Here is a 14842-nt window from a genome sequence, read left to right as displayed (position 1 = left end):
AAACCCTAAACCCTAAATAATATCAAAATCATCCCCAAACCCTAAATAATATCAAGTTTATGGTTTAAACCCTAAATAATATCAAAATCATCCCCAAACCCTAAATAATATCAAGTTTAAGGTTTAAACTCTAAACCTCAAACCCTAAACCCTAAATAATGTCAAAATCATCTCCAAACCCTAAATAATATCAAGTTTAAGGTTTAAACTCTAAACCTCAAAACCCTAAACCCTAAATAATATCAAAATCATCCCCAATCCCTAAATAATATCATAATCATCCCCAAACCCTAAACTCTAAAGAGTATCATAATCTTCGTGTGAATAATTAATTAATGAATTAAATTTGAGACGAAAAAAAGAAAAAAAAAAGTGCGTGTATGGATGGCAATTGAATGTCATAAAAGGTGCATCACCACACATGTCCCCTGTCAAATCAAAACAGGTGTTGTCCTTATTCTTCTTCATTTATTGTCCAAAACCATTCCTTCTTCGTCACATTTTAAGCTCATTAATTTATCTATTTAAATTCACCTTCCTTTGTTTTTATACTATTTTATGCCCGTGCAACACCCACCATCGGTGGTGTATTAGACGTTGGACTTCGAAAAAGGTAAATAGTAAGATCTCATATTGATTAGACAAAGAAACGTATGTTCTTTTCAAATGTGTGAAAATTCCTCTCTAACAATATGTCTTAAAAACTTTAAGGCACGAAAGAGAAAGTTCAAACAAGACAATGTCGGCTAACAGTGGGTTGAATTGGATTCTAAATAAACAATTTGATAATTTTAGTGCACCCAATTTTAATATTTTATGGTCGAGTGGAGTTAGATTCATTATTTAATAAAAACGATTTGGATTAAAAAAATTGTATGTATATGGCCAAATATTATGGGGCCATATTTCTTCCAACAATTCCACAAATTTATGAGAAACCTAAATTTGTTGTGGGCCAAATGGGCTATAAATTTGTTGTGGGCCAAATGGGCTATGTCAAAGGCTAGTTGGATCAGGCCCAATATGAAAAGGAGCCCAATCGTTTCACTTATGCTTATACATGATGATTATATGCTACTCTCAAAATTTGAACTAATATCTTAATTATTAAACTAGGATGATTTTTTACTTAATTAACTATCTTAATCAACATTAACTCAATTGGATTAATCTTCATCAAAAACCCTAACCCACTGAATCTATCGGGGAAAAGAAGGGATTCATTTTCCTTGTCCAGACTTTCACAAGCCCTAGCTTCCAATCAAAGCTCAATCCCCTGCCTCGGCGCTACTGATTTCTACACGGTATGACTATCTCTTCCTTCTAATCTTCGATTCTAGAATGAATCTTGTAGTTTATACGAATTTCGAATTGGACGAAACATTTTCTCTTTCGCGGTTTATGCGTTTCGGCAAGTTTCGATTTGTTTGAGGAAGCAACCCAGTGAGTTTTGTGTACTGTCTGATATGAAGTTGACTTGAAACGTAGCACTTAAATTATTTTTCTTACTGTGTTTGTGGGTGGGGGGAGGGGAGGGGGGTCTTTTTCAATATTTCGATTATGGTTGATTGATTTGAACCCCGAATATCTTTGTTGGATGATTTGCTTCAGATTCGTCTTGCTTTGACATGAAAAGGGCAATGCCATGGAGCGATGAAGAGGACAATTCGTCATCTAAAGAGTCGTCTTTATCACAGTCGGATTCAGACGCTGATGAAGATAGTGGCGATGCAAAAGCGATCTTTCGAGTTAAAGCTGGCCGGTCCTCTAAAGAAAAGGGCACTGAAGGTTATAATTGCTTTGCTGGGAATATTTCTAGTACTCCTGAATATGAAATTTTAACCTAATGCTTCATGGGATTCGTTTGATTGTTTTTCTCTCTGTTTTGCATTTTTAGTGAATAAAGTTAGTCATATTGTGTCAGAATAAATGAAAAATTCTCACTGCTAGATATTCTCCCATACATGCTATATTTTGTTTGAAGTGCATAATTTGTTCTGAGTATGTTGCTTTCAGTTGTTGGGCTTAAGATATATATATAGGATGAACATAATTGGTTTATGCCTTACAGTTATGAGTATGTTATGTTTTCCTCAGTTCATTTAGGTTGAATTACTAAGGTTAAGCTAGCTCACTTAAACGAAGATGCAAATGCATAACATGGTTTGGTTCATCAAGAGTTATCTTAATTTATCTGTACATATAAGAAGAACCCCGCTTCAAATGGAAGGGTGAAAAAGGAGTTGGGATTATCAATAAACCTGTGACATTTTGACTTTCGTGTATTGCTGGTAAATATTGTCTATCTATAAGTCCTAGGAGCATGGTAGAGCTGGAAGACTTGGACGTGAACGAAAGATATGTAGTTCAGTTCTAATAAATTGGGAAAATATGCTGTGTAATATTTGCAACATCTCTCTCTATTCTAAATATGATAAGAAAAAGGCATTAGCTTCATCGTTTCTCAGTGGTTGTGTATGTGTTGCTTCATGTTTGCAGTCAAATCTGGGAAGAGGAAGAACATTGCTGTGGACTTCGATACGTTGAAACGCCACGGCTACAAAGGTGGTCCATCAGTCTTGAAAGTACCACCTCCAAAAGAGAATGAGAAGCAAGATTGGTCATGGTCTACTGGCAGGGAGACTCGGGAAAACAGAGACACTGAAGAATCATATGAAGAGAGACAGAAAACAAGAGCTGCACTAGAAAATGGAGAGCAGCTGCTAACCGCGCTAACTCAGAAGGAGAAGAAGAACATTTCCTTCTCCCAGAAGGAAAAGAGGAAAAGAGAGCTTGGTCAAGCAAGCAGGGGGAAAAATTATGTCGAAGAAGAAAAGAGAACGTTGAGGGAGAGTGGAATCTACTCTGGTTTTGATACTTAACCTTCCATTGCAACTAAATTGTTAACAATGCATTGCATGTCAAAGCTCTGTTACAAGATTACATTTGCAGTCCACTATATCATTTACCCAGGAAAGGCAGCTGACAGGAACCCAGCCCGACGCACTGCAAAATATCAACAATCCTCATTTCGTTCGGGTTTAATCCCCATAGTCGCTTTTATGGTCCATATGAAACTGGGGAATAGCTGATTGATTGTGTACCATTTTTACTGGTTGTTCAGTTGTATCAAGTTTAACGTTTTCATGATCATATATAAAAGAGCTTCAGTTACAAACAGTTGTGTATATGATGGTGAAAGAAGCTGTTTATCACCAAGAATTTGCGTATGAAATTCTGTTGGGGCTAATGAGGATGTTAATGGTTGAAGATGATGGCTTAAGAGGAGTAAGATTGTCACTGTAATATTATTTAAATTTGAGGTGCAAGTTGATGTATGGTAAAAATTAATACAAGTTAAAAGAGTCAAAATTAAGAACGGTAGTAAGTAATGTGCTTCCAGAAAATACAATCCTTTCATTCATCAGCGAAGCCATTACGAGTCCAAGAGACATCCTCAGAGAATCAGCTTACCTTGAGATGTTACTATAGAGAATGGTTTTCTTCTCTCTTTGAAAGGGTCCTGTAAATAGCTCTGATTGTATCTGGAGTGGTTCGGCAGCAACCTCCGACTAACGACGCCCCGACCTCACACCATTTGTTTACATATGATACAAAATCATCATCAGAGACCCCAGTATTTTGCTGCATCACGTACAAAAAAGCTTACATTTTAATAGACCAGAAAAAGTGTGTTCGTTGGGACTTATTTAGCATTGTTCTTCAAATATCATAGTTACGGGCTAAGTGAAACAGTTAGTTTCTAGCTTTAAACGCAGTACAGAATGACTGTGGGGAACGATATCAAACCTGTCCCTTCAGAAATGAAATTTAGATCACTGTTTAAAAAGGGAATAATTCATGAACTTAGCTATGTCAAAGCTCTTTCGAACTGCAATGCTGTCACAATTGAACTTCTAACATATATAATACATTTCAGAGATAATTGTAAATTTGGGAGTATATTCATTTCAACCAAAGAAATGTCTGAAAAGAAGTGAATCAAAGATGGTTATAAAATGGACTTACCACCCATTCCTTTAGATCAGCATCATAACTTTCACCGCTATTTGGATATATCACTATAGGCTTTGTAGAGACCTGAAAGAGTGATTCATTAGAAACAATTAGTTCTCCATGACCGTCTTGTAAGGTAAGGAATTAAGGATGTATCCATTCAAAAAACTCAGAAAGAGAGAAGAAAAGACATTAACGCAATAAACAAATAATCAGAACAAAATGAAAATTTTCTTTCTGTTCTTTCGACTTTTAATTTTATAAAATCGATATTAATTGTAACCGCCCAAGCCCACCACTAGCAGATATTGTTTTCTTTAGGTTTTCCCTTTTGAGCTTCCCTTCAAAGTTTTTAAAATGGTGTATGATCTCACAATCCACCCCTTTCAGGACCCAGCGTCCTCACCGGCACTCGTTCTCCACTCCAATCGATGTAGGACTCCCTAATCCCCCCCCTCGGGGTGCCAACGTCCTTGCTGGCACACCGCTTGGTGTCCACCTCTTTTCAGGGCTTAGCGTCCTCGCTGGTACACCGCGGGGTGTCCACCCTCTTTCAGGATTCAGCGTCCTCGTTGGCATACCACCCGGTGTCTGGCTCTAATACCATTTGTAACCACCCAGACCCACTACTAGCAGATATTGTCCTCTTTAGGCTTTTCTTTCGGGCTTCCCCTCAAGATTTTTAAAAAGCGTATGCTAGGTAGAGGTTTCCACACCCTTATAAAGAATGTTTCTTTCCCCTCTTCAACCGACGTGGGATCTCACAGGCAATAAAAACATTCAACTCTCTTAGTTGACAGACAAATGAAATACATTAAACGCATATAATGTACTTCGATAGAAGTGCATTCTTTAATTGAGATTTTTCAACAAAAAAAAAATAAAAACGAGATATCTTACCTTCTTAATGGAAGATATTAGACCATGAATAAACCTAGGCGGTGTACAGTTGATTCCCACTGCCACAATATTTCTGCACGATTCTGCAATCGACACACATTCAGAGTAAGAATCACCACTAACTACATGGATACCATCCTTCGAGTTGAAAGCAAACCATGCAGGAACACTTATATTTTCTTCCTCCAAGAGTTCTGCATATGCCTGTGCACATAGCATCCACGATCAAAAAAATTGTCAATGAGCACTTTATATACAGCATGCAACGGTGCAACACCGGTAAGGTGATCATTTTATCAGAAACCAGTGAGCCCAAAAAGCCAAAAGCAATCATAGGGAAACTTCATGTTGTACTATAAAATTTCAATTAAAGGAGCTGGTCACAGATATGGCAACTATAAGACCAAAAAATGATATGCACGTTAATTTCATTGCATTAGGATCAAATACCTTAGCTTCAAGTTTATTGGGAATGGTTTCAAATGCAATCAGGTCAGCCCCCGACTCTGCAAGCACTTTTACCCTTCTCCTATGGAATTCTTTCAGAGCCTCAAGTGTAATACTGTCACCATAATTACCACTAAGAAGGCACAGAAACAAAGAACATCGAATCACTTCAGAGTTGAAATGGACAGAAATTTCTGCATTGGTAATAGTTGGTAAAAAAAAAAAAAACTGATCGATAAAAGGTTGCATTTACTGTTGAAACATCCAAATTAAATTTCATATAAGGTTGTAAAAGCCCCCTGGAAGTAGTATTAACTCACCTGTACTCAGACCCATCAGCCAAATATGCTCCATAGCTCCCCACTGAAGCTGCTACAAGTATCTGACGTTTTTTGAAAATTTTACCATCTGGAGTCTCAACAGGAATGCTTGTATTACACCTATCATAATAATTATCCCGTGCTGAACAGGCGATCTCCACACTCTTTCTTAACAAGGATTCACCTTCATCTGTTGAAAGCCCTTTGGACTCAAATCCCTGGATGGTGGCCTGTGGAGATAAAATGACACTTGGTTTGACTTTTTTATGACGTAAACATCATTAGAAATTCAGACTGGAGAATTACTTGATAAGATGCCGTGATGATAATATCTGCCCCTGCTTCAAGGTAATCCATGTGTACCTATACCACACAATACCAAAAAAATAATTGAAAAGAATCAAAGCAATAATGACGCATTAAAATTTCAAAGAGCTACGGAACCAAACATTGATTGTTGGGAGAGGAGTCCCATATCGGCTGATTAAGGGGTTGATCATGGGTTTATAAGTAAGGAATACATCTCCATTGGTATGAGGTCTTTTAGGGAAACCAAAAACAAAGCTACGAGAGCTAATGCTCAAAGTGGACAATATCATATTATTGTGGAGGTATGTGATTTAATATGGTATCAGAGCTACGCTCTTAACTAAGCTATATCAATAGAATCCTCAAATGTCGAACAAAGGGTGTACTTTGTTCGAAGGCTCTAAAGAAGGAGTCGAGCCTCGATTAAGGGGAGACTGTTCGTGGGTTCTATAGATCTCAGAAGAAACCAAAAGCAAAGTCATGGGAACTAATGCTCAAAGTGGACAATATCAATATCATGCCATTGAGGAGGTTTTTGATTCCTAACGTTAACAACTTTTATAGTACGAAAAAGAACTTTTTAGCACTCTCAAACAGACCTAAAGCGAGCTGATAAGTGATAAATTCAAAAGCCAATGGGGGAATGCTACTTTCTAAATTCAACATCCACGAAACTGAAAACAGAATTTAATTCGTTTCAAAGTAGAGCTAATTGCATGAAAGAAGCAAGATATCAGCAGAAAAAAGCTTCATCCACCTGCATTACAAACGATGAATCTGTGATTAAGTAAAAGCGAAATCCGAAGTGAGGTTAACAGATAAGCCAAACCAACTTTATAATAAATATTATTATAGTTTCGCTTTTAAAACAACATAGATGGTCACTAGAATTTGAGATTAAACAAATTGGGAAAGCAATCATCCGGTTTCTGATTATACTAGTTACGAAAACAAACGAAAAAAACCAAAAGCTGAAGATAAAGTGGAAGAACATATACTTTGTGAATCAGGTGAGGGGAAGTGAGGAGACATGTAGCGCTCCAAAGAGGATCGTTGAGGTCGGCGCCTTGCCGTTCCAGCTCCGTGGCCAAACCACCATCAATAATGGCGGTGCCACCGGCATTTCTCAGAAACTCTGTCATGAACGCCGATGACAATTTGTCGGAAGTAGTTTCCGCCATTGTAGATATTCAACTACTCAAAGATTCAATGATTCAGGAATGGGAAATTTCGAGAATGAATGTGTTTATCAGCCGTCGAAGCTTTTCTTGAGCCAATCAAGATTCGAGAAGAGGGAGTTCGAAGGGCATTTATACTGTTCCTCCTATTTTTTCATTCAGCCTTTTATTTTATTATTATTATAACCAATTTATAATTTTTCTTTTTATTATTTTTAAATTTATTTTACTAAACTAATGAATTTATGAATATATCCCTTTCTTTATTTAATTTTATATGAAAATAAATCGAGAAATTTACAAAGACATTTTTTTCCCACAAAATTATCGGATAATATATAAAAAATATATTTTTTACCTCGCATAATTAGACAATTTATTTTTCTTCATTTTTAATTACTTTTTGTTACATTTTATGTTTATGTAATAAAATTGACGGATTAAATATAAAATTAAATTAGTTGCCAATTTCAATATATAAATATAATTTTAAAAAATTAGTAGCTTTTTTCAATTTGGATATTTAATATAAAATTTTCATTTATATACAGCTGGCTTCCTAATTTAATATAAGATATTCAAAAATATATTTCATATAATATATTTAAATTTATGAATATGTTTATGTTAAAAAAGAAATACTATATTATTAGACTTTGTATTTTTTTTTTTTTTACTACAAATATTTATTTTAAAATTTTAAATTCAAAATCTAAACCATCAAAATAGTTCCAAATCCCAAATATGAACAGCAAAACAAGAGTACTTGTGGCAAAAAAAAGAAGTTCGTAGAAGCGGCGGCATCCGCTCTTAGTTTTGAGTAGGTGGTCAAGAATTGATTGAAACTTTGAGGTCGGCTCACGAACGCACACCTTTGGCTAATTTGCACTACTGCATACTTCTATATAATAGTTCAATCTTTATGCTTACCAATGACTTCTCTAAACTGTCATTATCTATGGACCACGAGGTATGCCGAAACAAAAACAACGAGTAGCTTGATCTTTAGAAATCATGCCACCTCCCTTGCTCGTATCGATGGCTTCCAACAAGTTTACGACCTCGTCCATGTCGGGTCGCCTTTCTGGATTTGCATCCCAACATCTTTTCATGATGCTTGCGAATGAACTCGGACAGCATCTAGGGATTTCGGGTCGTAAATTCTGTTGCACGTAATTTTTACTCATGAATTCAATTTCAGAATACATCCACAAATCAAGCACTCATGGTACATCACAGTCAATTTTTGTCAACATTATAGCATGGATTAAGTTTTTCGACTAAAGTTGCTTTTTCTATGGATACACATGATCTGAACAAACCACTTAAAATGCTAATTCAATCAAATCTATAGAGCAAAACAAACTAATATCTCTAGCTAAGAGCGTAAGCCTACCACCGGTGGATATTGTTTGTTTTGGCCCATTATGTATCATCATCAACCTCACAGTTTTAAAATGCGTCTGCTGAGTAAGGGTTTCAACCGAGGTGGGATCTCACATTCTACTCCACCCTTGGGACCCAACATCCTAGTTGGTACACCTCTTGGTGTCTGACTTTGATACTGTTTGCAATAACCCAAGCCCACCGCTAACAGATATTGTCCACTTTCGCCTGTTACGCATCGTTGTCAGCCACACAGTTTTAAAATGCGTTTGCTAGGGAGAGGTTTCCACACCCTTATAATGAATGTTTTGTTCCCCTCTTCAACCGATGTGAGATCTCACATTTCACCCCACCCTTGAGACCCAACATCCTAGTTGGCACACCTCTTGGTGTCTAACTTTGATACCATTTGTAACAATTCAAGCCCACCGCTAGTAGATATTATCCGCGTTGACCTGTTACGTATCGTCGTTAGCCTCACGATTTCTAAAACGCATCTTGCTAGGGAGAAGTTTCCACATCTTTATAAGGGTTGTTTCGTTCTTCCCTCTCACCAATGTGGGATTTCACAATTTCTATGATCAAGTGTCAAATGGAAGTTCTTACAAAGACAATGTTTTCTAAATAGTTCACGAGACTACTTCACAAACTTAACGAAAAACAATCGATTATAGAAGTCAATGGCCAATTCGGACCTGGCTGAGCTACCTCGTCTCCGCCCACCCGAAAAAAGAAAGAAGAACGTTCTCGAAGTTAAAGCATACCGTTTCGTATTTGTAGTGTCAATAATTGTGTAGTTAATTAAATAAACATACCTGGCGTACAACTGCAGATGAAATTTCAGCAAAACTGAGATCTGGGTAAGGCATATCGCAGCAATATGTTTCCCACAAACATATACCAAAACTGTAAACATCACATTTTCGATTATAAGGCTTACCATCAAGGACCTGTAGAAAAAATGTTGGTTAGATTCCTTTATTCAGTCAAAAACAGAGAAACAATGCAACCCAAATGAGAATTGGATCTGTTGAATGAACTGTATTGAAATGAGAAGCCAATTATCATCAACCATAAGATCTTAGAGAAAAAAATGAAGGAACCTCGGGAGCCATGTAACCGAGCGTGCCAGTTTCTCCAGTCATATCCCGTGGATTCTGCGCTTCGACTCGAGCAACGCCAAAATCAACAATTTTGAGAGTCTTCTGAGCATCGAACAGCACGTTCTCCGTTTTAATATCACGGTGTACAATCTTTTTGGAGTGTAGATAACTCAAACTGCAAGATCAAAATAAGCAACTGCCTCAAAACTCAGCATATTGGAATGATTTGTAGAATCCAACGTTTACTTACCCTCTAGAAAGATCCAAAGCAAGTTGAATCACAACCTTAAATGCAAGTTTCTTTTTCCTGTTTTTGATTAAAAAGCCCTTTAGGGTTCCTCCTGGAAGATACTCAACAACAACGCAGCAAGCCCTTGAAGGAAAAGATTGGTTACTGTCAAATGATGGGCTTTTGGGAGGGATTTTAAGGTTGGAGGTCCCCATTGAAGCTCCATAAAACTGTATCATAAAGTTCTTATCATTTGATCTTCACATATGAACACAAGAGCCCCGTAGAACAGGAAAACAAAATAGTTAGACATTTCAGCAGGAGAATATGACCATGAAGAACAGTGGAAGTACCAAATGTAAAGAATCAAAGCCTTCCGTATTAGAATAATCACAGTAAAAATGAATGGTTTGACCTGTTTGAGATACTGTAATACCATACACTACATGTAAAAGATACTTGACCTTGGCAACATTGGGATGGTCAAGCCTATGCCATACAGCAACTTCCTGGCGAAAAGATGCTCTAAGAGCAGCAATTTCAGCAACGGAGGAAACACCATCCTCCCCCCAATCAAGCACTTTCACTACAATATTCAGAATATCGTCATAAAGCGATAAAACAAACGAAAACTCGACTATGCCATCCAGTAATCATCTAATGCGTGGAGCTAAAGTACTTTCAAAACGTTATCAACTCTATAATTGTCAGAGCAATTCTCTTATAGGAAGACTACCAACATAGGAACCACATTCAACATCTTTTGATCACATTAAACTTAATTAGTTATGTCAGCTTCAATAAGGAAAAAGGCATCATTATCAAATTACTCAAACAAAGATGGACTGGCTTAATCATTTGAAAACTGATCCATATCTAATCAAGAACACATGGTCAATCGTTACGATGATTGTCTAGACGGCGAAAAATACTGTAAAACGAGGTGCGAATTACCTGCAGCATCTTTGCCATCATAGTTTCCTCTGTAAATAGTACCATAAGTGCCATGAGCTTTAACATATCTGATATCAAGTTTAGACAAGTTAATCTCCCATTCTTCCTTTTTGGCAGGCACTTCCCTGTCCCTTGACCATGCCCTGCTCAAGTGTCTATCCAGCTGAATATCCCAGCTCTTGAAATCAATCTTATCAGCACGAAATACCATATCCTTGTTGCTTTTGCTTCCTATCCCCAACTTTGATCCCAAATCATTCTCTTGGGGATTGCTAGACTTACCAGAAACAATATCAGCTACTTCGGTAACGGAATTATTCGCTATCGGAGCTTTGCCGGCCCTGCCCCCATTTGTTAAATCCATGTTCCAATAAAGCTTTGACAGATAGATTGAAAGTAAAGAGGAAAAAAGAAAACAAAGGAATTCAAAAAAAACACAGGGACATTTTTACAAACACATGGAAGACAATAAAAACTAGACCTAGAAATTGGTTCAAAAAACTTAACGAAGATGACAAGAAGACGACAAGCAATACGTTACCAGTTCAACGAAACAACCATGATTCTAATCTAAAAACACAAACAAACAAACAACCAGAAACCTCTCAACACATCTTTTGTTTCTTTTATATATATAAAAAAAACAATAACCAATGAACTCAAACGACAAATAAAATATTATGGTATTGGAAGATTAAAAACTCGATAAGCAGCCAGTGTTCGAACCACCCCACAAATCTAGCAGCTTAGAACCGTTAAATTTTACTATCTTCGATCAGTTTCTGCAAGTTTGGGCGACAAAGAAGCCCAGAGAAAACCGACCCACATGCAGAATCGCCAAGAATCGTAGAAAAACAACAAGAACAGGATGAAGAACCCAAAAACCTTCACCGAAATCGGAAGGGGATATCCCAAATAAAAGAAATAGTGAACAAAGAGGAGATGGGTATCGTTGAATTGGTGGGAGAAAGCGAAAGAGAGGGGTGGGTTTTGTGGACAACAACTTATAGAGGAAAAAATTGGCAAATTCAGAGAGGGAATCGGAAAAAAGGAAGATACATGGAGAATAACAAAATCGATAAAATGGAGATTTTTTTTTTATTCAAAATAATTATGCAAAAAGAATGAAATTTTCGGGGGAGAATTTTCTTTTCGGGATTTTGAATGCCAAAACAAAAAACATCGAAGAATCGGGCCTTCTGATACGCCACGCTTTGCCTTCAACGGATTTAACGGTATTTTATTTTTATTTTATTTATAAGTTTTGTTCCTCCTTGGATGTTCCGTACAAATTTTGGTTTCTTTTGTGAAATTCCTGAAATGACCCTATTGGTTTTATTCTATTTTTATTAGGTTTTTTTTTTCGTCTTGACGTATTGCACTATCGTAATGCAATTACAACCAAGGATTGTTTGAGTCTTTATTATATAAATATCAAATAATTTAAGTTATATATTTTTCTAAAAAAATAAATAAATAGTATGTGGAGGGAAATGTTTTAAACCTCTAACTTTTTTGTCGAAAATATAAACTTAGGTTAACGAGCTATGCTCATATAGACAACTAATTTGTCAATTATATAATGAAATATATATGCTTTTAATCTGTTACATTATAAGTTTAGTACACGAACATTTACAATCGTGTCGGTTCGATGTTAGAAAACTAAAAAATATTAATAACTAACAAGTCAGTGAAATTTTGACTGTGCCTAAGTCCAAAGTGAGTCTTTTTAACATGTTTTGTCATTACTCATTGTTTCCGAAAAAAGATCGTTACGTCACACTTAATTTCGAAGTTCTATCACCAAGTCACCAAAAAGTGATATAGGTAGTAACTACCAATTTTGTAAGCTTTCTTATTCATACTTTTATATCCTCTGAGTACTCTCATTCGATGTGAACTCGGTTCATTTATATATCCTTAAACATACGTAAAAGGATGAAAAGAATGAAAAAATCACTCATATTAAAGAAACCACTACTATTCATTCATGACTCGACATTTATAAATTTATTTTTTTCATTAAAAAAAATAATAAAAATAAAAGGCAAATATAAAGAGGCACACAAAGCAAACTCACCCACCACCACTAGTAGCAGTTCAAAAAGTCATCCATAGTATTGTTGAAAGCATTTGCAAAGTAATGGATGAAAATGAAATTCATTACTTTCAAAACTTGTATCAATCCAACTTAGATTTAGCTAGGGTAGGTATGATATATTTTTTCTACCAAATAAAATTCAGTGTTCTAAGATCAATCTAATTCTCACAAAATTTTGAACGAGTTCGACGAACTCGATCAACAGTTGGATAAATTTGTAATTTGAATAACTGGTATTGTCGAACGAATTGCAAAACAACCAACACTAACTTAACTCAATTTCAATTTGGCAAATTTACGTAAGAACGGTTGAGCTTATTAAACAAAGGATCGGAACAGCTTAGCTTAAACTAACACAACTCGATCTAAGTTAGGCAAAGAAAGATGTGAATGCATTCTTATCAACTTTTTGAATATAATGTTGATGTACAGAAATTTGGGGTGCTTTTTAGTCAGCTTGACAAAGCGACAATTTCTCTATGCTACTTTCGTTCATTGTTCGTCATAAAATAAGAAATTAGGAATAGCGTGGAATCCAATAAGACTGTACTATCTGATGATATGTCAAATAATTGATGTATGGTATGCACTACTGATGATATTAGAAGCTTTCCCGACCCTTCACGCAACTCTTTAAGACTCAATTAGACCTCTCACCATAATTTCCTTCGTACAATACATTGTACCAAAAAAAAAATGAATGTCTCAACGGAAAATCCTATTTATATACATGTTTCATTTTCATTTATAAGCTGCTTTTACTATTTCAGTTTCTAAAACTTTGTTTTAAAACAATAGCTACAAGAAGAACTAAAGTACGAACAACTTGCTTAGATTAGATAACAAACAGAGCTTTTTTTGTTTGTCACCTCCTCCTCTCTCCAGGGGGTAAATCGGGCATTGTTAGATTGTTTTTTTCTAAGGTCTAACAACAGTTCTTCTAGCATTGGACCTTTTCGGTTTCTTTTTGTCTTTTGAGTCTAATATGATTGGGAGATTCGAATATGATCTTTTGATCGAAAGTATATGTCTAAACCAATTTTTTCCTCAAGAAAAGTGTAATTCCTTTCAAATAAGGTTTCTGTTAAGAATGAGAAATAGAAATAGAATTGGGATCGAAAGTATGATCTTCATTCAGGTTTACCACGTTTAAATAGGATACAAACTATCAACTAATACCTAAAAATAGAAAAATATATATCTAATTAAATCTGGTAAATAAATAAAATATACGGTTAATCAAATCTATTCTAACAGCTTCCTAAATATCTAAGATATATTCTAACTAATTATCACGGCAAAATATCCTCTTAATACTCCCCCTCAAGTTGGAGAGTGTATGTCGATCACACCCAACTTGTCCTTCAAAAAGTCAAATTGCTGTCTTCCCAAAGCTTTAGTAAAAACATCTGCCAATTGCATTTTGGTCGAAACATAACACGGTTTGATGATTCCAGCTTGTAATTTTTCTCGAACTATATGACAATCTATTTCAATGTGTTTCGTACGTTCATGAAAAACTGGATTGGCTGCTATATGTAATGCTGCTTGATTATCACAATATAATAATGCTGGTTCGGACAGTGGAACATTCAAGTCTTGAAGAATGTATCTTAACCAAGTTAACTCTAAACAAGTATTTGTCATAGCTCGATACTCGGCTTCTGTTGATGATCTGGACACATTAGTCTGCTTTTTAGACTTCCAAGAAATAATTGAATTTCCGAGGAAAATGCAGAACCCAGAAATAGATCGTCTGGAAGTTCGACAACCACCCCAGTCAGAATCGCAATATGCCTGTAATCTTAAATTGTTTTCAGATGGCAGTAGAAGTCCTTGACCAGGAGTGCCTTTAATGTACCTTAGAACTCGAAGAGCTGCCTCCCAATGTGGTT

The 14842-nt window shown here is 35.9% G+C and overlaps 3 protein-coding genes across 5 annotated transcripts in view; 1 reads left to right on the top strand and 2 right to left on the bottom strand.

Annotated features, from left to right (window-relative positions):
• The first annotated feature begins 1156 nt into the window (after positions 1 to 1156).
• LOC111456036 (UPF0690 protein C1orf52 homolog) lies at positions 1157 to 3235 on the top strand. The gene is made up of 3 exons (XM_023097739.1): positions 1157 to 1304; positions 1612 to 1788; positions 2500 to 3235. Exons 2-3 carry the CDS (start codon positions 1629 to 1631, stop codon positions 2880 to 2882), a joined length of 543 nt encoding a protein of 180 aa, XP_022953507.1. The 5' UTR covers positions 1157 to 1304; positions 1612 to 1628; the 3' UTR covers positions 2883 to 3235.
• Positions 3236 to 3279: 44 nt separating this feature from the next.
• On the bottom strand, positions 3280 to 7285 carry LOC111456035 (homocysteine S-methyltransferase 2-like). The gene is made up of 7 exons (XM_023097737.1): positions 6992 to 7285; positions 5991 to 6047; positions 5685 to 5914; positions 5368 to 5497; positions 4918 to 5121; positions 4030 to 4101; positions 3280 to 3645 (listed from the first exon to the last, which is right to left on the bottom strand). Exons 1-7 carry the CDS (start codon positions 7172 to 7174, stop codon positions 3487 to 3489), a joined length of 1035 nt encoding a protein of 344 aa, XP_022953505.1. The 5' UTR covers positions 7175 to 7285; the 3' UTR covers positions 3280 to 3486.
• Positions 7286 to 7832: 547 nt separating this feature from the next.
• Positions 7833 to 14842, bottom strand: part of LOC111456034 (serine/threonine-protein kinase HT1-like) — a 14181-nt gene continuing 7171 nt past the window's right edge. The window contains exons 3-9 of one of the 3 annotated variants that reach the window (XM_023097734.1): positions 10844 to 11219; positions 10354 to 10475; positions 9911 to 10119; positions 9661 to 9835; positions 9373 to 9507; positions 8124 to 8334; positions 7833 to 8087 (exon numbers count right to left, since the gene is read on the bottom strand). In XM_023097734.1, the coding sequence (XP_022953502.1) occupies positions 8128 to 8334; positions 9373 to 9507; positions 9661 to 9835; positions 9911 to 10119; positions 10354 to 10475; positions 10844 to 11207 (1212 nt within the window). In that variant the 5' untranslated portion in view covers positions 11208 to 11219 and the 3' untranslated portion in view covers positions 7833 to 8087; positions 8124 to 8127. Of the gene's footprint in view, positions 8088 to 8123; positions 8335 to 9372; positions 9508 to 9660; positions 9836 to 9910; positions 10120 to 10353; positions 10476 to 10843; positions 12260 to 14842 lie in introns of those variants that run through there. The other 2 variants (XM_023097736.1, XM_023097735.1) reach the window with 2 other exon arrangements.

This window comes from Cucurbita moschata, unplaced genomic scaffold, assembly GCF_002738365.1.
Source record: "Cucurbita moschata cultivar Rifu unplaced genomic scaffold, Cmos_1.0 Cmo_Scf00018, whole genome shotgun sequence".
Taxonomy (NCBI): Eukaryota; Viridiplantae; Streptophyta; class Magnoliopsida; order Cucurbitales; family Cucurbitaceae; genus Cucurbita; species Cucurbita moschata.
This window is presented reverse-complemented; position numbering and strand designations above follow the sequence as displayed.

Bases quoted from the DNA above. Each gene is read 5' to 3' on its own strand.
- LOC111456036 (XM_023097739.1), top strand. From the start codon at position 1,629: ATGAAAAGGGCAATGCCATGGAGCGATGAAGAGGACAATTCGTCATCT. The intron at 1,789-2,499 runs GTTATAATTGCT...TCATGTTTGCAG, and splicing joins TAAAGAAAAGGGCACTGAAG to TCAAATCTGGGAAGAGGAAG.
- LOC111456035 (XM_023097737.1), bottom strand. From the start codon at position 7,174: ATGGCGGAAACTACTTCCGACAAATTGTCATCGGCGTTCATGACAGAG. The intron at 5,498-5,684 runs GTGAGTTAATAC...GTGCCTTCTTAG, and splicing joins GCTGATGGGTCTGAGTACAG to TGGTAATTATGGTGACAGTA. The intron at 4,102-4,917 runs GTAAGATATCTC...TCACTCTTTCAG, and splicing joins TAATATCTTCCATTAAGAAG to GTCTCTACAAAGCCTATAGT.